The sequence below is a fragment of the Fusarium odoratissimum genome (genome assembly GCF_000260195.1).
Source record: "Fusarium odoratissimum NRRL 54006 unplaced genomic scaffold supercont1.27, whole genome shotgun sequence".
Taxonomy (NCBI): Eukaryota; Fungi; Ascomycota; class Sordariomycetes; order Hypocreales; family Nectriaceae; genus Fusarium; species Fusarium odoratissimum.
This window is the reverse complement of record NW_022158711.1, coordinates 300,548-322,237: the sequence shown is the minus strand read 5'-3', so window position 1 is coordinate 322,237 and position 21,690 is coordinate 300,548. Positions and strand designations below refer to the sequence as shown.

General features: G+C 48.0%; 5 protein-coding genes across 6 annotated transcripts; 1 reads left to right on the top strand and 4 right to left on the bottom strand.

Moving 5' to 3' along the window:
* Nucleotides 1-783: 783 nt before the first annotated feature.
* On the bottom strand, nt 784-5,350 carry FOIG_12591 (uncharacterized protein). The gene is made up of 2 exons (XM_031213505.1): nt 1,429-5,350; nt 784-1,368 (listed from the first exon to the last, which is right to left on the bottom strand). The coding sequence occupies exon 1, from the start codon at nt 3,686-3,688 to the stop codon at nt 3,374-3,376; it is 315 nt and encodes a 104-aa protein (XP_031056836.1). The 5' UTR covers nt 3,689-5,350; the 3' UTR covers nt 784-1,368; nt 1,429-3,373.
* An 84-nt stretch (nt 5,351-5,434) lies between these two features.
* FOIG_12590 (uncharacterized protein) lies at nt 5,435-8,532 on the top strand. 2 transcript variants are annotated; one of them, XM_031213503.1, is made up of 2 exons: nt 5,435-6,129; nt 6,463-8,532. In XM_031213503.1, exons 1-2 carry the CDS (start codon nt 6,082-6,084, stop codon nt 7,375-7,377), a joined length of 963 nt encoding a protein of 320 aa, XP_031056834.1. In that variant the 5' UTR covers nt 5,435-6,081; the 3' UTR covers nt 7,378-8,532. The 2 variants fall into 2 exon arrangements, with proteins under 2 accessions (XP_031056834.1, XP_031056835.1); XM_031213504.1 differs by having other exon boundaries at nt 5,760-6,129; nt 6,194-8,448.
* Nucleotides 8,533-11,246: 2,714 nt separating this feature from the next.
* On the bottom strand, nt 11,247-12,763 carry FOIG_12589 (uncharacterized protein; the record flags this gene model as incomplete). The annotated part of the gene is made up of 2 exons (XM_031213502.1): nt 11,247-11,406; nt 12,714-12,763. The coding sequence occupies 2 exons, from the start codon at nt 12,761-12,763 to the stop codon at nt 11,247-11,249; spliced, it is 210 nt and encodes a 69-aa protein (XP_031056833.1).
* Nucleotides 12,764-15,020: 2,257 nt separating this feature from the next.
* On the bottom strand, nt 15,021-16,373 carry FOIG_12588 (uncharacterized protein). Its single transcript, XM_031213501.1, has 3 exons — nt 16,303-16,373; nt 15,380-16,255; nt 15,021-15,333 (listed from the first exon to the last, which is right to left on the bottom strand). Exons 1-3 carry the CDS (start codon nt 16,344-16,346, stop codon nt 15,216-15,218), a joined length of 1,038 nt encoding a protein of 345 aa, XP_031056832.1. The 5' UTR covers nt 16,347-16,373; the 3' UTR covers nt 15,021-15,215.
* Nucleotides 16,374-19,574: 3,201 nt separating this feature from the next.
* FOIG_12587 (uncharacterized protein) lies at nt 19,575-21,392 on the bottom strand (the record flags this gene model as incomplete). The annotated part of the gene is made up of 1 exon (XM_031213500.1): nt 19,575-21,392. One exon carries the CDS (start codon nt 21,390-21,392, stop codon nt 19,575-19,577), a length of 1,818 nt encoding a protein of 605 aa, XP_031056831.1.
* Nucleotides 21,393-21,690: the final 298 nt, after the last annotated feature.

Here is a 21,690-nt window from a genome sequence, read left to right as displayed (position 1 = left end):
TTCCATAGTAAGTAAGTGAGTAGTTTATCTCATTATGTTCATGTTTGTGCCCGTTCAGCGCGATGACGGCCGTCTTGGCCAGTCTCGTCGAGAATGTTCGCGGACCTCGATTAGGAGAAGGCAACAACTCATGGCAACAGAACAATAAATGTTGCTAGAGTTATACTAGCCACCATATAGCAGACTGGGCGACACAGGCTATCACAAAAGCGAAGTCAATTGAGCCCATTTGTTCGTCGCGGGTGATGCTTCGATGGTCAATTGACAACGCGCAGCGAGACGATGAGCCGCAACATCACAACAGGACATTCCGATCGCCAAGCCTCTCTCCAGAAAGTCATAACCCCTTCTACTTGGCACTATCAATTGGTTTATTTATAGTTTATCTCTCTATCTTCCTTCCTATGGACATCACGCAGCGAGCGACTCGTGCTGTCGCAGTTGGCAACGCTGCATTTCACGACAATGACTGCCAATTCGGACCAACCATCTTCATGGGCCCACGTGAAGTTATACTCACTTAGCTCTCTCAAGCTTCTTACTTGGTTGCATCCGCGACGTGCGGCTCTGCGACAATGCCCTCGTGTCTTGTCGCGATTGAACCAACTCGCCAACATCTCATTTCACGACATTGACTGGCATCATGGACAAAACATCGTCAATGCTCACATGAATGAATCTCAATTGAATCTCTCGAGGTCTAAGCTAACCTGGGTTGTAATTGCGATATGTGTTTCTGCGACAGTGTCTTCCTGTGTGTCCAGTCACGACAACGCTGTCGCGCGCGTCACTGACACTTCATTACACGATGTCAACTGCTATGCTAGACAAATGATGATGAAGAACTTAGATCTCTTAGCCTTTAATTATTTCTCTTGAACGGTCGACCTTGCTCGGCTGCATCCGCGATATGCGGCTCTGCGATAATGTCCTCGTGTTGAACGACGAGCAGCGCGGTCGCAATTGAACCAGCCCTCAGATGCTCGCCTCACTTCATCTCACTCCAACTCATCCACGCGGCGTCAAATCCGTGGAGAGTAAAAAGATGATTAATTGAGATTCAATTTCTGTTTCACTACCTCTCATCAAATCTCAATTCCCGACTCATGATCCGACATCACGGCGTCTCGGCTCCCTCGTCGGCCGACACGGAGCCGGACCTCAAGCTCAATCACCAACGACCAACGACCAACACGAAGTACAGCAGCACTTCCGCTTACATAGGAGAACTCAATTCCTTCAACCTGAGACCGCTAAAAAAGAACCACCGCGTCTAAATCCCCCGCCTCTTCCGGCATCGCAGTTCTCAACCAGCAAGAGCACGAGTTCCGCGCATGCACGGGATAATAATAGCCAGCCACCTCCACTCTGTCAAATAACTTAGCGCGCGATGCCATGTGGAAAAAGCGCCAAGATCTTCAACTCGACCTTAATGTCACCGGATGCGTTAGACAGTGGATCAAACTCATGTCAATCTCACAATTGTTCAATAAGATCATGCCTCGTGCCATTTAACTTCACCGGAGTGTCCCAGATCCAAAGATTAAAAGTCGCGGCTCCGAGTTGTCCGGTCCACGGTGTCAAGACCGCACAGCAGAAATTTCTTACACATGGCTTAGGCATCTTTGACGTTTGCGTCTGGAACGGGCTACGACCAGGATAAGTTCTCCTCTCTGAATCTTGGCTATGAATCAAGTGGATCTCAACTCATTGCTAGATTGGCGAGCTGAAGGCACCGTATAGCCCAAAGCAGAAAAGAAGAGTGTCGATCAGTGGGCGGTGCGGGATGTTACAGTACAGCGGGCGAGGTGAGATTCGGCAAACAACAGAGAGAGGGAGATCCTGCAGTGTTGTCTTGGCTAAACGAAGAGGGGGGGGATTGAACTGCGTTACGCAGTGAAGGATGCATTGGCGTATGATGTCGATGCACGTAAAGCAAGGAAAAGATGGCAACGAAAGAGGATGTGATCAGAAAAGACCTTTTGTCGCAAACGAAAAAAGGAATAGGGTGGCTGATTAAATTACATGGGGAAGTGTTGGTTCGTTTGTTCGTGCACGAATTTATGAGACATCATGTTTTCTCGCTGTTGGCGTCACATCTACCATCCGGGGTCGAACACGAATTGAGGGGGAAGCTAAAGAGGCAGAGGCCTCAAGACAAACGGCCAACGCCAACACCAACGTTTTTGTCTCAGCGTAGCATCCACTCAATTAGAGACACACAAGAAAAAGGGGAAGGAATGTCTTAAGTTACAGCACATGAACGCCACAGCGGAACAACGTTTGACAAAAAACGAAAACGACACCCTCGTGAATTGGGGATCAAAGCTTGGGTAGCTTAGCTCATGTGGAGACGAGACGAGAGAGAAGAGGACAGAGCTCCCCCCGCCCGGCCGAGCGAGCACCAACTGAAGCATGAGCTTATGCAGGGTTCCATTGTGTGTACCCAGCTTCAATTGAGTCTCGAGAAGAGACGAAATAGCTTCAGGTCGTACAAGGAAGAAAAAGGCTTGGGTGACATCACCTCCCCCTCGAACGATTGAGGGGAAATGACAAGGACTAGATGAGGAAATGGAAAGAGTCGAGATGATCGTGTTGCGATTTACGAAGCACGGACACCGGACGCTGCCGCAGTCGAACCAAGAAATGTGACAGAGGAGATTGACTTTAGATTGCTCCAGTCAAACGACAAAGACCAGATACTACGTAGATGAGAGGGACGGGTTGAGATGAAATGTCAGCGCTTGTGAAGCAACTACCGTAAAAAGAACAGAGAGCCTTTGCCGTGACAATGTCATGTATTTTGCAGTGAGAGTCAATTTGCGGAGGGAGAGAGAGAGAGGGTAGCATTCCATTGACACACACTGGTTTATGGAAATGGTTAGCCGACGCGGCCCGCTGCAGGGACGTTTTACGCCGCGCCATGTCACAAAAAACAAAAACAAAAAAAAGCCAGAACCAACACGGAATTCCTCCCTCTAAACTCAATGTAACTGTGACTGATTCAGCTGCGCGAGCCCGTGAATTAAAATTTGTGGCTGATTTAGAAAAGCACGGGCAAAGGAATGAGATTGAGTCAAGATGCTATGCCTCGTGAAAAGTGCGGATCCGAAGGCTGATTGATAGCTTGACACGCTAGGACAGGGCTGATTGATGGCATCCCAATTTCTGTGGGGATGATCAACGGATTGACACTTCAACGTCATATCGATCCTTCACCAAGATTAAAAAAAAAAAAAAAAAACAAGAAAAACGAGAACGAAATACGATAGTGAAGAGGATCATATCAGAACGAACATCTGCAATTGCCCGTCACTTACCCATCGTGATGACAAGTCCCTGCTGCCCAAATACCTTCCAACGTCACCGTGTTTCAGCCCTCCCTCTCTAGAGATGCCACTAGCCGTGCCGCAAGATGCCGCAGTAGACGCCGCAAGCTCTCCTCACCCCTCTCGGTGTTCTTCTCCCGCTTCTGTAACTCTACGGTGAAGACCCGGTGAATCTCAGAACGCGCCGATGATAAAAAAGGTACGACGAGACCCGCGTTTAAATGGCGATTCCCGAAACACCGTTCTCGTGATACCGTAAAACACACCATCAAACGGACGACGAGAGGCACGTTTCGACGATTATTTCCCGCGATGCAGCCCAGGTCCCCTCGCACCGAAAACTTGGTGGGGGAGTACATCTAACCTAACACGTGCCCTCCGTTCCGGCCCCCTCCGCTCACGCGTTGGGTGGGCAGGTCAGTCCAAAATGGGCTGTTGGCAAAATCAGGCCACTTTTCATCGCAATCCCGGTTATTCCACCACCACGGGTGAAATCTCAACGATGGGGGGGTTTTTAATGATGTGCAGCGTTTGAACTTGCTTTGTTCCCGGGACAGCGGACGGGAGGCTGCTTTAGTGGTGAATCATCGACCCATTGCGACGTAACTGATCCGAGGAGCTGTGACGATTTTGTGTATATTCAGAGATTCATTGAGGTAATTATACGGATCAACATACGGGTCAAGGTGAAGTTTCGGGAGAGAGTCAAGATTGCTTGGTGGATGAATTGAGATCGCGGGTATAGACAGAAGAGATGAGATGGAGGTTGATTGAGAACAGACGTCGACATGGGGGTTTTGGGTTGCATGCACGGCATTCAAACAGAGCGGGAACACGAAAACATGTGTCTGTCCGTATACCCTCACATTTTGCATCTAATTCTCGTTCCTGGATGCATTTCGCTTTTAAACGTATCCGCTTCATCTACAATCCCTGACACCCGACCGGTCTCGACCATCAATTGATCATATCAGCATGTTTTAAATCTGCATGTTACAATTATTTCCCGACAATTGTCTCACAACGACTCCATCTTCGGTGTTCGCCAAAACATTTAGAACGTTTGGTTGACCTTCTAGGCCTCGGGATGTTTTTTTTTTTCTTTTAACCCACGAAATGTCCAACGGCGATTGACCTCGCCACGCTGCGCGGAACAGTGCCGGGGAGCTCTTTGGACGTGGGGGGCGTCTGGATCGATAGGCGAGGAGCGAGTTTTGTTCGCTTCGGTGAATGCGGATTTGCTTCTGAGGAAAGAAAGAGACGGGAAACGTTTAGTGCTGTTTTATTTTTATTTTTGATTCTAGCCTTGAGTTTTACTGGGCTGAGGCTGATGGTGGATACGTCTCACGAATTATTGAATCCTTTCAATGGATATGCTTAAGAAATGGCCGCGTAGGGCAGTGTCTGAGTGTTAGCCCGCATATCAATTGATGTGTTACATTCACCGTTGGAATAAAAAAAAATGCGTGTCTCGGCACAAACCCAACGCCTCAGACGACAATGTCTTGAATGATGATAACAACGTCGGTTAGAGACAGCTTTGACATTTTGCCACGGGATCAACGGGCAGCTTCTTTTGCAAACGGCGAGCCAGAAATGATTGACTCGCGAGTCATGATTGGGCGGCACGGACAGTCTGACAGCTCTGAACAGGGATCAGTGCTGTTCTGGACCTTCTGGAAATTCCGAGGCGCATCGGGTAAGGAATTCTGACAGCTTCTCAATTGCATTAAACCCAGAAGCATTTTTAATTCGGTAGTTCGATATACCACGACGTGTCAACATAAAAGTTAATACGTTGGTAGAGAAGATGCAGGTAATTGGCACAGCGGAAATCTTCAACAGCCTCGCTTGCATCCTCGCACAGGGCACTCGTTGGCTCTGGTGACAACCATTGAATTCTAGAGCGCGCCGACACCGTCGATCAAAGACGGACGGGGGAGCAACTCAGCCGCTGGGAATAACAATTCGTTTGCGCATGTGCGTGCGTGCAGCATCTGTCAGTAGCCGCTGAGCTTGAGCGTTTGACTCGACTCGGAACAAAACAGGGTTATTGAGATCTCGATGAGAGGTGTACTTGTTATGGTGATCGTTGTGAGAATCCCATTCCCAATTGCAGGGGGTCACCGAGATGAACAATCCCTGGTGAGAGAGTGAGCTTCAGACGGAAGACGGAGTGCGAGGACCCCCGAAAAACGAGCGAGAGAGAAATGAAAAACGGCCCATGATGGTATCAAAAGTGGTCAATCAACTTGCCCATCCTCTGAATCCCATCCCATGGCCCATGTGCTGTCTTCCGTGCCCGTTTGTCCCCCTTCCCGGCTCAGTTATCCTTAGCTTAGCTACCACCCCCTGGCAGCATCCCTAGTGCTACCCCCCGCCAAGCTCGGCAGCCCCCGCCGCTCGACCTACGGGTCGTATGACGCGGAACAGACTCGTCGGGCGCTGTCGCTCTTGCTAGCAACTTGAACAGCGCTCCTCTTATTTATTTTATTTTGTTCTAGGTTGTCTATATATCGCTTGCCCCGTCTGACCATTTTCGGTTTCTGGAAGCACAGCATCGATATCTGAATAACATCACAGTCCTCTCACCACCTGCACACCACGACCTCTCCATCTACAGCAGTATCTCGTCTCACCATCTGGCACCCCCTCAACATATCCACACGCCCCGAGCATAAAGATACAATATCACCACCTCAGCCTTTCAAGCACCACCATCAGTCAACCATCGACTCTGCAAAACCTCACAATGGCCGACATATCATTCGACTACTTTGATCATCCCCAGAACAAACAGGTATGTTTTGTCGGTCCTTTTTACCCTACAGCACAACGAACCTTACATAACCCTGGCCCCAAAGAACCCTTGTCGTGTGGTTTTTTTGACGTCTGGGGCATTTGCATTGTTTATATGGCACATGTTTCCCCTCCCTCGTCCCCCCCTCACCTCACCTCATCCCAGCCCACTCTGCCCAATTCGAGTTACTCAACGGTCAACATCTACAAGTCCCATTTATCAATCTCATCTTTATATCAAGACTCTCTCACCACAACTCACACCATTTACTCTCTACTCTACCATCTCATACAAGCTCATTGTCTTGATCACGTCTAACATTGACATCTTCAGCACCTTGTTCCTACATCCTTCTACGACCCTGCAGACTTCAGCGGTGATTCGGCCCATTCTCCCGACTCACCACTCTCGCCCGTCTTCAACAACCCATATCAGCTCCCCGTCTCAAACGACTGGGTCAACTGGGACGACAAGGCTACACTATCACCTGATCTCGACGCCCTCCCCAAGCAAGAGCCCTTTGAAGGCATCAACCTCTCCACCATCCCATCAAGGAACAGCATGGAGCTCAGCCCCGCCATCAACCCACACGACCTCTCCGGCACTATCCCCGATGCCGTCCCCTTCGGCAGAGTAGGTCTGAATGACATCGACACTCAGCCTCTCTTCCAAACTCCCATCCCCTCCATCTCCTCTCAACCTCCTCATCTTCAGTCCAACATGATGCACTCTGCCTCCAACCCATCTCAGATGTCCTCCTCCCTCAGCAGCATCAACTCCAAGGATGCCAACGGTCGATATCCCTCCCGCAAGCGCAAGTCCTCCGGCTCCGGAAGCTCTTCCTCCCGCTCATCTACCTCTCCTCCACCCGCGACGCGTCGCCACTGCTCTCCTCCCAAGAAGACAGCCCATAACATGATCGAGAAGCGATACCGCACCAACCTCAACGACAAGATCGCCGCCCTTCGCGACTCCGTCCCCGCTCTCCGCGTCATGGTCCACCGTCTCGAGCAGCCCTGCACCGAGAACATGGACGAGGACGCCGACGAGGATCTCGGCGGACTCGCACCAGCACACAAGCTCAATAAGGCCACCATCCTCAGCAAAGCGACCGAGTACATCGCGCATCTCGAGAAGAAGAACAAGAGCCTCGCCCGGGAGAACAGTCAGCTACGGAATCGCGTTGAGGGATTCGAGATGATCGTCATGTCGCGAGATCAGGGACCCCCAGCAGGAGTCTGGGCATAGAAAGAGAAGAGATAGATTTGTGTGCTTTTGCTTTGTTGCGATATTATTATTTGGATCGGCACAACTGGAAACGCAATGCTTCGAGCTTGTGTGATGAATCATGATATCAGGCGTTTACTTCTGGCGTTCAAGATATAGGTTGGGACGGCATTGTGTTATTTTGGCGCATTGAGCGGACATTCTGTCATCATATGGGCTTCCACATAAAATACAGGAATGGTTCCTGGATAGTATAAACAATCTCCAATACATCTAATGTCCTCTTCACTCTCATTCTCTCAGTGACACTTTGCCTACTTTGCGACTTCCGCCTCTGCTTAACTTAGACTCACGATGGTGCAAGTTAGTCAACACTTCACACGCGTTTGAGCCTCATCTTCGCTTACTGGCCTCGTGGGTCTATGCAGGGACTTAACAAGGGACAGGGTGCATGTGAGATGAACACGTGCATATCAGGCGTGGCATCGGTAGATGGAGAGCGAGAAACCGACGTGGTGTGATGGGCATCAGACCACTATGGGTCGGTGGCTCAGATGGTTTGGTGTCTGATGAGGATTGGAAACGGGTGACGATGGTGAGAAGAGTAGCGGTGGATATTGTTGAGGGGGATGAGGTAGAATGAGGTGGTATGTTATGGGATGGTCAAGAAGCGTGTTGGGTTGGGAACTGAGAGTGTTGGAGCGGAGATGATAGTAGTCATGATGAGGGCTGGGGTGAAGTTATGATGGAGTCAATGACGGGCGAGGGAGATACTGACTGCAGGTATGTAAGTTGTAAGTCTAATATACTTGAATGGCTCAGGTATGAGAGGTATTACCTGCTAAACTGAGGTTGACTGAGTTGAGAGTTGTCATGATGAAGGGCCAAGGAGCTGAGAGTCAAGTTGGGACTATCACTGGAAAATTATGATCAATCCCGATAGTAGATACGTGAGTTTCGAGGCTATTGTACTGAAATATCTCGACTAAAACATGTCCATACCGTTTGAAGTTGCATTGAGATTCATTCAGAGTGAATTGCTTCGAATGTATCAAATGGAAGTGGACTAACCTGCACCGAGGGACAATGCATGCACTTGCTTCTATATTAAGCCAGTCTCAGTCGACCAATAGTGTTATATTACAATAATCTAAATAGTGAGAAGAATAATGAGAAAAACGGCCTATGAGCAATGAAATCAAAGCGTCTATTACTCGTTTACGTTAAATGGACATACTAAGGCGGAACCATCTCGAGGGCGGAGCTTTGCTTCTGTCAACTATTAGGGTACCAATACTTTCAGCTCAGAGCTCCATCGGATCAAGTTGCATAAGCAGGGCAAAACATGGAGTATCATGCTTCTGACACGCAGTGTAAGCGCCAGTGCCCACGCAGGATTTGAGAGTTGGCGCCCTTACTCTTGAGAATTGCCGCTCTGCATGACGACGATGGGAACAAATTGCTTTGTAGGCTCCCTAAGACTCTGTCAAGACATTTGCTCCCAAAGCACAATTCCAGGTTTCTGTTTTCAGCTTGCACTGGCATTTTGTCTCTTTGCATTGGCCGCGCTACATCGAGGGTAGGGAAAACCGGTGTCTGACGCTATAAGGAGCAGGAAAACCTCTGGCTTTGAACAAAGGTGCCAAAAAAACCAATCTTAGATCTATTAAATCTACACTAAGGTATACTGAACTTACCTAAGTCTTTGTGCTACTTATAATAGAGGTCTAGGTCTTCTTACCTCCCCTTGGGACAGACCAGGTTAGAGGCCCAACTAAGAGGCGTTGGTAGCGACAGGAAGATTGAGCTAGGAATGAGTAGGAGAGATAATGAAAGTAAAGATTCAATACCAGCATAATAGCTGAATACTAATATTGGCGCTCATTCTGTTGCTCAGTTGTTAGTCGTTGCTGAGGCACGACGTTCGCTCACGTCACTCGTTACAAAGACATGGCATCTTCTCACGCCGAGCGAGAAACATATGCCTTGAAGTTTTAAACCACGCCTGTTTGATGTAGACTTTTGCCGATGGATCATCCAGAATAGTAGTCCGGAAGTGTTGTCTGTATGGTTGAGTGCGACACTGCTGTTGGTATCAGGACATGAGCGCATTGCGCATCGCGGACACAGCCTGGCCAAATCGCCAACGAAAGAGAAGTGATCGAAAATTTATTGATATAGGTTGTTGCCGGTAACAGTCGGTGCCGAATTGAAGTTGTCGGGTTGTTCAATCGCGACTGTGCACCGACATTGCCGCAGAGCTGCATTTTGCGTATACGACTGGGCGAAGGAGAGCTTTCGAGAGTCTTTTTTTTTTTTAAGATATGTTCATACAGGCTCATGCCGATGTTCCTTCTAAAGTGGCAGCTGGTGTCGTGGCATGAAATCATGTCGGGTCCGCTCAATCGCGACGCAGCACATCGTACCTAGCCACAAGGGTACCGTCGCAAAGCCGCGATTCGTTAATAATATAAAGTCTACTGTAATCATATCAATCTTTAAGGACTTGAATCCCAGCACCTGTATTTTGAAGGTCAGAAATAGCTTGTTGCGGGAGCTATCGTCGAGTTACAGTCCAGCCTGCAACCGCTGTGTCCGTCCAAGACACAAAAGGCCATTATCACAAAATCACAAATCTCCGAAATAGCAAGGCAAATCGGTACCCACCGATTGCCTCGAGTCTCAAATTTCGGTAAATACTGTTGTTAGATCTATATACGTATTATTGTTTTCGATTTCGTCGAGTTGCAAATACACATTCTGTGACTGCCTACCCTGTTGTCCGCTCTGCCGTTGATTGCCCAAGCCAACAGAAGGACATGTCGCAAAGTCACAAATCAGCAGAATCGTAGGAAATAATACAGTTTTTTCTCTCTTTTAAGTCTTCCGCCTCGGTGCCTCCCTCTGCTTTGACCATATATGTCCTGTGGCTGGATGAAGTATAATTGGCTGGAGCTGCTACTACGGTGTATGAATGTAGTACCTGCAAGACTCATGGTCCGAGTACGCTGGCATGCTCACATAAGCACTGTATTTTTAAGTACTTGGCATTGGTCAGCGAACTCTACTTAGTGCCTGATCTTTATGCAGATATGTCTTCTCATTATCTTCTTCGCTTGCAATGTCATCTTTGACCAACGTTACCAGGGGGTATGTTGTAATAAATGCCAGATACTGAAAAGTCTTCCTCATTCCGGTGCTGTCGGCAATATAGATCCCATTCAGATCAGAGCAGTCCGTCATTCGCCTCTTTGTCTGCCACATAAATGTTATTTATTACAGGTTAAACGGGTCGAGAAAAACCTAACGGCAGCCATCATGTCTTGAGGTCGAGGCTTGATTTAGGCATGTTGAAAACCTAGGCGAACGCCTTTATATCCTCCTTCAGAAGTGAGTATATGTCTCGTAACTGATCTTGAATTTCACTGTTAGGGTTGGGTATGTTTTGGTCTCCTAACTAGTTTCTGGTGTTAACGGGATTTCGAGCTCATCACTTTTGAAGGGTACGCTTCATCGTCGCTGTCGATCTCGATAATATTGATGTTGACTGGCAGAGCCTCTACAGCTGTGGAGGTGCTGTGTTTGCTGTTGTTATTATTGACGCTCCCTGACTGCGCAGCAGCTGAATCTTCACCCTGAATTCAGCGGCATGGTTGACTTGATATGGTATGAGCCTGGGAAGGCGACAACTCTCCGAGGTGCTAAACCTGCCGGTGGCAATGTAAAGTTCTAGCTTTGACTAGCAAAGAAGTGAAGGATGCGTTGTCTACGATGTACTCTGTACTAGTGTGGGCAGGTTTCGCAAGGAGGACTGCAATGTAGAATCCCTGAAATTGGTTCGATGAAACCCCGTGGGCAGCTTCTAGGGGCTTGCTGAACTCGGAAAGCGATTAGCGAAGGGCGTGTCTCTCGTCTGTTTCTGGTGGAGCCATGAGATCTCGATTCTGTTGCTCAGCCAGCAAATGAATGTATGTATCTGCTGCCTGGGGCCAACCGGCCTGTTGGATGCGAATATCGTCGAACTTTGAGGCAGACAGGGTGCCCGATGATCTGTCAGTGGTGTTTATGAATGTAAACGAGAAGAAGTCTTACCTTGCTCATAAGGGAGACCACCAAGTGTGGGCACTCAGGGCTCTGAGAGGGTCGTGATGGCGCGGAGATAAAAAGGAAGGTAGGGATATGGGTGGTTACAGAGAGAGTTCCGTCGACGTAAAGTTCCCATGGAATGACTGCGATAGGGGAGCAGATTGTTTGGCACACGAGTATGTTTCGCGTTGTTGTTGAAGGTAGGTAGATAAAGTAGGTAACTAGATGCTCCTCAACACTCAGTAGACTCTGCTGATGCGAGGGTAACTCACTCATCCAGGTACAATAGGTGGTAGGTGCTTCGCTCAAAGAGGAGCTCAGATTTTGACAAGCCTGAGCTAAATCATCCCGAAAGAAGAAGTGGAGGGTTCAAGAGCATTATATTACATCGTACAAGGGCTTCTCCTCGGCCACTATAACACCTAGGATCCGCTCCTCAACCCGCAATTCACTTACACAACTTTTGCCCTGCCACGATTACTAACGGCAATCAGAGGATATGATCCCGGCGTACGTTGGAAATAAATCTGTTTCTTGAACACTAACGGTCCCGGAGGACCGAAGAACAGGCACCGCCGAGTTGGGATGCCTTGAAAGGAATGGCACAGCTATGCCCTTTACTTTCTTCGAGATTGTCTCCAAAACCGTCTGCTATCTCTTGGTCCCACAGAAACCGTAAGCGTATCTCTTCATGTCCGCACACTCAGCCCTGTTGTGCAAGAACACATAACGATAAACAAACTTGACACTCAGGTTGACAGTCTCTTCGCCAAGTCGAAATATCATGAAGTTATCGAACTACTTCCAGCTGTAGTAGAATCGCTCCAGGACGTCTGGCGACGAGTTTCTTAGTGCCGTCACTTGGCTTAACCTGCGTGTTGGCATCAAAGAAAGCCGCCAATACCGCGGTAGATTCCATCTCGTGCTGCTCGGCACTGCTGACAATTTTGACATCTCTGGTCGACTACAAACAGTATCTTGTCCAGCCACTTCTCTGACAGCTCCCGTACTCCGTGCCAAACCGCTCCGGCCGGGATTGATTACCATGCACCCAACGGCCATGGATTTGGTTGAGCCCTGAAAACCCTAGTCCCATCTTCGAATGCTTTCACTCAACCTCAGTTGGGAGTCTCAGCACCTGCGGTAGCTTCCATCATTTCTTCATCTTGATCCTTAAGCAATCACCTATCAGGTCGTCCCTCCTCTGGGTTAATGGTCGAGAAAATGCTCTCTATGATACCGACTAATCGTTCAAAATGATCCGCGCCTACTTTATGTTGATCACAGATCGCTTCGCAGTGATCGCGCTCTCCATTTCCATCACGATGTTGTGGACCTAACGTGCCAAGTAGACACGACTTTTTGTATCGCAAGATCAATTCTCACCTTTCCTTCACTCTCATCTATCTCTCAACCCTTTTGATCGAGCTATCGCTATTGGTCCTGGAATATCATTTCTTTTTCATCGTCCTTTAGCTGAAGTTCTGCACATCATGGTTTCGCTTCTGTCCGCATCTTCTGAATCTTGGAACTCGACGTGTCCATCTCCCGGCGAATCGTGATCGTGGGTTTCGAAGTTATCCAGACGTAAGATAGTATTCTGCGCGTACTTGCCAATGCTGTTGCAGGTGTCTTAAGACTTGACTTCGGCGGTCATGGCTAGAAAAGGTCCGGTGAGAAGGGGTGACAAAGTGGTCTTACCTGATATGAAGGTGTTGAAACCCGGAGGCTTTTTGATTCCTCGGTTAGCCTGATCACAGCCGCTTTACCAGCTGCTCGTTAATGTAAAATCAAAGACTGCTCGGAGTTGCCAGTGCAAATAGCTGGTGAGCGCTGGAACAGACATTCGCCTTTTGCGGCGGCTCCTCTGTGTCTAAGTCTGACATCTTGATATAGCCTTTATCCCTCGACTGGCTATCCTATTGTTGCCGTCGCGGACAATATCCTCGTCGAAGTCGAACTCGCCGTCCTGAAATTCTTCACCATCTCCCTAGCTTGAGAAGTTAGACAAGTCCACTATGCATTCGCATTGGAAGAAATAAGAATACCGCCATCTGTCTTACACTCAATCTCGGACCCTAGCTCGAAGCAGTATGACTGTAACTACTGCTGGCCAGGGAATAGTATTATGCTGTATACTATACTTTTTTATATTTTCCATCTTTAACGTTTTCATCAAGTATTGATATAATAATACAGTAGTAAAATAGTATAGTAGGATAAGATCATAAGAGTCAAGGAGGATAGTAGTATAGGAGTATAGGACTTCAGGAGCATTTCTTTTTTCCTCAGCTTTGCATTTATACATCTTAGGCTATTTGGTTCAAATCTCAAAACAGCCTCAGCTCTTTCTGGTAAGCTTTTCGAGATATGCACTCACAACGGAATGTGCAAGCCCCAGTTTGTCACCTCGAGAGGTGTGTGCTTTTGAATCAACGTGTTAAGAAAAGGTTGGTTTAGACTGATGGCTATCGGAGATGACATAATTAAAGCGGAGCCTTGCAAAGATGTCGTGCACTATGATCTTGTTACAATATGTATGACCACGCGACGCAAAGCTTGCGGCCGGTGGGTTGACTGAGGAACTAACGTAATAGAGATCTGGCCGGAGTGGTTGGAAAGTAAAATTGGTCTTCTGTCGCTGGTTAACAAGTTTCTAAAGGTCAGGTTATTTTTCAGTTACTTGCGGGTGTCTGGCGAATGATGGTTTGCTTTTTGTAATACAATAAAAGAATTCAAATGTTCTGCTTACCTGCGGATCTGACCACCAGCACTGAGTAAGCAATGAGCTTTTACAATAAGTGCATAGTAAATCAAGAGATAAAACATGACGTAACTCAAATAGAAAAGTGAATCGGAGGATAGGAGGAAAGGAACATTGGCGTATAAGTGGAAAGTTAGTTTGTTATTCTATGCCGACTACATCACACAAGACTTTCAGCATTTTGTAAAGTAACCACCTCCATACCCACTTGCTATTTTTGCCATCCTTGATATCAGAGAAACCTTCTTGGTATCTGCAGTACTCAGGTGCTAGACAGCGCCTATGGACTCGACGCAGACTCCAATGTTCATCGGAATGCACGTCGACTGGCTTGTTTATCAGGTAGTGTCGCTGTTGGAAGTAAAGTTGAGACAAACAAGCCTTCCTGTTTAAGTACGTTAACCAGTGGATGGAGGAGGAGCAAAATGGAGAAACGTGGTTAGTAACTGAGAAGCATATCGACTGCCTTCAACGTCAGCAGGAGGATGATAACTGATCGCTCGAGCACACTATTAAATCTGCGACATCTATGGTCCAACTCTCGACCGACGACGATCTATGCCAGAGGCTGTTAGTGCTTGGCGCTTAACACATTTCGTATTGACATCACCTCTATTAAACCCGGTTCTGTTACCGTCAGCTCTTCCGTATGGAAGACCATCGCAGGTCTTTAAAAGGCATCAACGGAAAGTCAAGACTGAAAGCAAGTCTCTGCCGCTCAGAAGATGGCAATGATGGTATTAGTATCGGGCTGCGTACACGAAGCGGGCTGGCAGGCGATACAAGCCTTTCAATATGCCCAGGTCAAGGACCTGGACCATCGGGAAGCGTCAATTCTAGTTCGATCGTCGAGCAGATGGGAAAACTGTACTCAGTAGAAGTCAACTAACCTGCACCAAGTACAAGCTGAGTAACCTACACCAAGTCCAACTGACATAACCTGTACCCATGGCCTCGAAACATTGCAAATATCAAAAAAACACCAACCTGCCCCAACTCTCCCCAAATTTCACGCCATAACTTCAAGAGCAACCTTGAACTCCTCAGCTACAGTCTCAATCCATTTCGAGTCATCCTTCACCGGCTCCCATCCAAACTCGCGACTCCGATCCCCCCTTGTCTCAGACCTACTACTCATCAACAACACTCATCCACAACAGCAGCTCAACTTACCTCGAACACAATCCAAGCTCCGTTAAATGCTCATCACCGTCGAACCAAGCTTTACTAACCTCCTTCAACCCAACACTCTCCGGTTCAGCGGCAAGTTTGCCTCGTTGATGGCCAACTCTTGCAATCTCGTTCGCTATGTCAAGCCAAGACTGTTTCCCATGGTTCGCAAAGAAGAAACCCTCCTTTCCAAAGGGTAAATCTTTCTGCTTGACAACCTTTGCTAGAATGAGGGCGTAAAGCGCTGCAATGTCCTCAACATGTGTATGATCCCAGACCCCCAACCCATCACCAGCATACATCGCTCGCCCCCTCTCAAGAGCAGCCCTAACCATCGTCGGAACCTGAATCGACGACTTGTTCAACAAGCCCGTTCCCCTACCATAGATCAAAGGCGAGCAGATGATATACGTCTTGACATCCAACTCCTCACCTAGTTCAAAAACCATCACGTCAGCAGTTCGTTGATGATAAGGCTCAATCCCCTCTCTCATCCTCTCATAAGCATAAACATTATCTTTATCCGAAAACACCCTTTTCTCAGTGTAAGTCTTCGAAACAGGCCTGTCGCCAAAGTTTGAAGTTCCCGAGTTGTGAATGTAGTGTACTTCACGCCCTGTTTGGCGCTTCCGTTGCGCGAGACCGCGGATGAAGGCTTGGGCGGAAGGGATGTGATAACCGTTTGCTGCGTGGATGACAATATCGTGTGTTGAAGCTACTTCAGTGAGAAAGGCTGTATCGTCGAGGTTTGCGAAGAGAAGAGGTGTTACTGGAAGGGAGGAGAGAGTCGAGGCTTGGGATTGAGTGCGGATGAGGGCTGTTATGGGGAGTTTAGCGAGGAAGGGGTTTGAGAGGACCGTTGTCAATACGCTGCCGCCACTGAAGTTGTGAGTAAAGTGTTTTGAAGGATAAGAGGGAAGAGCTACACGTAGCCAGTTGCACCGGTGATGAGAATTCTTGGAGTTTCCATGATGTTCGTGGTTGACAGGCTGAGAGTAGAGAGGTTGAACTTGTAAATATCATCAAGTATCATTCATCACTCTTTGAGATAATGGCTGTTTTATACTTTGGCCAAAGGCTTTGCATCACAAGAAGCATATACAGAAGGAGTATAGGGAGTTGCCCAAAGGAGAAATCGGTGCTTGCATGGAGACGACTTCGGGGTTAAGGGCCCGGACTTAGCAACACTTGACCTATTAAACGGATATAAACCATGGCATGCAGATTTGACATACCCTTAGTTTGAGAACTTCATAGAGGAGTAAGATAGTTGGATTGATTGGTTGACGATTTCGTTTGGTTGATTTCTGCTCGGCAAAGACTCATGACGTAACGCCCCAGAAACCAGCCCAGTAGTATTTTGAGTCTCCCAATATGTCTAACAACCCAACACAAATTTATTGTCATTAGTGAGTTGTACATAAGTACAGTAGTTTGCAGTAGGAACCTGATGCTGATCACAACGCCAAGTCTCATGGTTCTTTGGTGCAGGCATCGAGTTCCCTTTGTAAGACTTATAGAGCCTGGTGTAGGCGATGACACCTGTCAGGCCAGTGAGTCACCATATGTCGGTCCACAGGTACCAGTCCAGCTCACTTGATGCTGCGCAAAGAGAGGGCAAGGGAAGCAGCGCATGGTAGCAGTCGTCAGTCGAATCAAGGATCGTCAGCTCCTCTGGGACGATACCAGCTCCGGACAGGATCAATCGACAATCTGCGTGTCTGAAGACATACCGAAAACCGTAATTGATATACTCACAGAACAGAAACTTCGGACGATCATTATCAAGCAAGGTGGTTGTCCTTGTTATCTCGTCTGCCGTTTGGATCTGCTCGCCATGAAGTAAGAACAGCAAAGCTATCAAGGTATGTTGCTCATATGTGTTCTTTACCTTTGAGCCGGGCGGGGCCTAAAGCTTCTTCCAACACCTCCAACTCATATGTATAGTTGTAGCTATGAAGGATGGTAGTAATGTGTCTCAAATATCCTGCTACATTGGCGAACGCACTGGTTCGGTAGCCAGTTGATAGCCCAAGTGGTGCAACCTCCCATTCCAAGAGGGTAATATTGGATGAACCCCAAGTCACTCAGCGTATTCAAAGCGTACTTACCTAATGCCGATAGAACAGTGATTGCACAAATGTTGCTCTTAAAGAGGAGACTTTGAGTTAAGAAAAGTGGCTTAAGCTGAGGCTTGGCCCCCGTGTCCAATGCGGTATTGCTTCACCAACAGAGCAGATCAGAAGCGACGCACCAATTGAGTGAAGGAAAAATTCAACTGACTACCTCTCTTACATAACTTCAAAAAGTAACCCCAAATGCCCTCGATAGCTTCGAATAGCCCAGCTACAGGGTGTGTACGCCGAGGCAATAACAGACCGCTGCCCGCCAGCATGATGCCCTAACTGGTCGCCATTTCAGAGACCAAATGGACACTAAGATTATTAGTAAAACGTACAACCCAAAGCTGCTGCCCTTTTCGCCAGAATTGGCCAAACTCTACAAAATGCTTTTCGACGAAATCACCAGCCTTTGGCTCACCGCGTGGGACCTGCGGTAGCGATGCCGTGTCTTGCCAACGATGCAGGCTTGATGTGATATTCCCTGCCTTGGTGTTTTGCCTGATAGCACCTCGAGCCTTTGTGTTCAAGCCATTTGTGACTCATTCAACGAAGCTTTATTTGACTGAAAACTTAGTCCTGATTACTACCGAAACTCCAATAGGTCGACTGATCCCACCAGACAGACAAGCTTTTCCTCACAGTCGTCGCTCGCCGGTTTTGAGAAGTGAGGAGATGGCACAGGCCGAGGCCCGATCAACTGCCGGACGATGGAAGTAATCTTGAGGGTGTTATCTTGGGTTGACAGACTTGCTTGCATCGGGCATCTTGCCTTGTGTGTTTTTGTGTGCTTTGAGCTGGATCGTCTTGACGGAAGAGCAGCAGGCAGGGCCCTGATTTATACCCCATTGGGGACGGTCATCAGGACATCTAGCTTTTTAGCCAAAAGCAAGATATTAGGCACCAGTGAGGGCAGGGAGTGTATTGCCCATATCTGTTAATTTGTGCTCTTTACCTCTGTGTTGGGGCTGAAGCCTCTTCTAATCTCTCAACCTTATCACAGCGCCTCGAGCTTACCATCGCTCTAGATGTTTTCATGCCTTACCACGGCGCAAAACCTGACAAAAGAAATACACACAGAGATTGTACTGTAGACCGGAAAATAAAATTAGGTAGAGGAAAATTGGAAGAATATTAGATGAGGCTCTGAATATCTGAGTATTTAAATATGTCCGGTACTGGAGGAACTATGAAGGGCTGAAGGTGCACGATACGCTTCAGCAGCAGGGCATCTTACAGCGCGCTATGTAGGACATTTTACAGCGGGCGCATCCTTCGACTTCATTATGGATGTGACGAATATTCTTGGTGCCTCTGCTTATCGACCGATCGTGTCAGTTGAATTGCGCTGTCTCATTCAGCGGTTGTAGAAGTGGCCAGTGCTCTTGATGCACTACATTGACCCCCCCTGTCGGAACTCGGACCTGACTAGAAATGCTCTCAAATCACGACATAATGTCTTGGCTGCCGAGTTTGCTGATTTTAACAAGCCACTGGCATAAATATTTGTCACCCTGATGAACAATGCAATTTTGACTACATGCTAGTCTCCGCGCATGTCGCTAGATGGCATGCGTTGGAGCGCTGGCCTCTTCAGGGCCCTTGGCTGCCATTTCAAAAGGCTGCTGCGTGAAGCAGGCCACTCTCCATCATGGAGAGCAGTGGACAATAGTTTCGCATAACGGAAATAGAGGCTTCGGCCTGGCCGTGGAAGCCGTCTTGGTCAAACAAGCACCGGCGGTGTACTGTTGTAGTACTACCGGAACTGATATGGCTGTTTATGAAGCATCTGCTGGGAACTACCTGCAGCGAGGCTGTCTGTGTTGAATAGAGATTTTGGTCCGGCTTTCACTCTGGAAGCATCATCAATTATGTAAAAGTATTAATTGAATGCAGCAGGCAACACTTCGGTGTGTCCTGACGTGGAATATGTCGCATGAGCCTCGAGTTTGCAAGACCAAGTTTGTCTCTAATCCGTCAAGTCAAGCCAATTCAATTTTATAGTATTCACCCTATCTCAATGAACCTATTTAATTTCGTTCCGAACCTTTCTCATTCTGTATTCGAACCGAATTTGTTTACGAATCTTGCTCCTTGACCTTTCCTCCCTGTGACTCGATATACTGCTCCCTGGTCTGAAGGTCATATTTGGCAGGTAGCATAACATCGTAGAATAGATCAGTAGGCATCTTGCAGCCAAAGTGTCTTGCTTGAAAATCCCATCTGTCAATACGGTCTTCTACATCATCAAACCCTTTAGTTTCCTCGACTAATACATTGGGGTCTACCGGAACCCCAGGGTGAAAGTCCGAACGCAAGATCGACTTCTTGTTGACCAAGTGCTCAACCGCTTCCCTGAATCTGGGCTCGAGGTAGAACTTATCCGGTGTTGCAGACAACTCATATATAGATCTGAAGAGGTCAAGTTCACAGCATTTATCGAATGCTTCGCCCTCCGCAATGGCCACGTGAACGCACCCCTGGAAAACCTCGGTACAAAGATCACCAAAGGGTCCACCCTCCAAAGTAAAGATGAAGGAACCTGGGGGGATATCCAAGTCCCGCACAGCAAGAGCGTCAATAAGCCAGGATTGTAACTTTGGGAGGAAGGAAGGGCCATATAACGGTGTGGTTTTGGCTCGAGTCATCCAGTCCTTGCTCGGCCCCGCGAAGTTGTCGATACAGCCAAAAAGACTGACACGGCGCTCCACTCGAAGAAAGGGATTCTCCTTAAACAAAGGGACCAGGCCCTGGGCGTGAAGTGAAGGCATGTTGACTGATGGAGAGACTTCAAGCAATGTGAGCCTGCGGATCTGGGTTCGCTGCTCAGCGGGCAGCCTGTTAAGGAAACGTATTGCTGTAGCAGTAGCAGAGAATGTTATTTTCTCTCGATAACGATAATCGAAATGATCAACCAATCTCATGGGATTATCATATTCGGCAGCGTATTGACCTCGCTCGGCGTTTTCTGGACGTGGCTTACTGGGATAATCGCCAAGTTCCTTGTAGAACCCGCGGGGATATTTCCAGATCTCAGGCAGTTTCCACACAAATTCGTGAATATTCAACAGAGCCAATGCATGGGCGACATCCTCCCTTGAAGGAATGTCCCAAAGGTTGAACTTGAGCCCAAGAAACTCTTGCGGACGGTACTTGCCAATCCAGTGGGGCAAGGTCTTGTATACCTGATTGTCAAATTCCGTTGGCGCCTCTTTAGCGATGAGCCGCAGACAATAAGACAGCGCATCCCGGATATCCCCGGATTGCGCTTGCCATCCATCATGTGAGCCTTTTGGTAATCTAAAATATGGGTCCATGAAGTCTTGTTCATGAACATCAGCAAAGCCGACATAGGCGGAAGGACCAAGGACATCGGGGCTGTCGACATTCAATCTGAAAAAGAATTCTACCCAGTGACAGAGGGGAGGTCGCATCCTATCCACAAGCGCTTCCCTCGATGGGGGCCTGTCCCTCACCGGGTTTCTGATATTGTGGTTTGCCAGTTCTGATTCGAACATAGCCCTAAATGTTGGAAATTTGGCGTCAAGCTGAGCGAACATTACTGGAGTAATACACTCAGCGAGATGAAAGGCCAGGTCTTGCTCTAGGATGTAGTACGCAGTAGCAACAAGGTTGAAGCAACCGGCCAAGCTACGCCAGTTATCGCTGGTTGAGAAGTGGATGGTGTTGACCGCTAGGGGAATTGTTCTCGTGTCTCTTGCGATGGAGCGACATGTGTAACGAAGGGAGAGGTCGATCGGGGTACGGGCTTCATCGGCGTTCGTTAGTTTATCAGTTTGGGCATCGTACATATAACCGTCATCTACCTTAAGGCACTCTTTGAAGATTTGCTGACGAATCTCTGACGGGAGATCTGTCAGGAGTTTTGGAGCCATCTTGGTGAAGGCGACGAAGGTAAAGGCGATGATGGTGATGATTGAAGTTGGGCAAAGTTGACCAGGAATGTTGCATTGGGAGGGGCAGACAGCGGGGTTCTTATAGTAGGCTGGGTGGAGTGCATGAGCCATACAGGTAGCCAATCAAATGAACAAGCAAACATAGAGTTTCACAGACTGCGACGGACAGGAACAGAAGTTTTGGGTGTGGCATGAGCACGTTTTTATTTTTTTAAGTTTGCAAGTCAGCCTCGAAAGGTATATCCAAGCATCTCCAAAGTCTAATATAATTTAAACA

Coding starts and splice junctions, on each gene's coding strand:
- FOIG_12590 (XM_031213503.1), top strand. CDS start 6,082: ATGGCCGACATATCATTCGACTACTTTGATCATCCCCAGAACAAACAG. Junction 6,130..6,462: donor ATCATCCCCAGAACAAACAG/GTATGTTTTGTC, acceptor TGACATCTTCAG/CACCTTGTTCCTACATCCTT.
- FOIG_12591 (XM_031213505.1), bottom strand. CDS start 3,688: ATGTACTCCCCCACCAAGTTTTCGGTGCGAGGGGACCTGGGCTGCATC.
- FOIG_12588 (XM_031213501.1), bottom strand. CDS start 16,346: ATGGAAACTCCAAGAATTCTCATCACCGGTGCAACTGGCTACGT. Junction 16,256..16,302: donor ACCGGTGCAACTGGCTACGT/GTAGCTCTTCCC, acceptor TCACAACTTCAG/TGGCGGCAGCGTATTGACAA. Junction 15,334..15,379: donor GAGCTTGGATTGTGTTCGAG/GTAAGTTGAGCT, acceptor GATGAGTAGTAG/GTCTGAGACAAGGGGGGATC.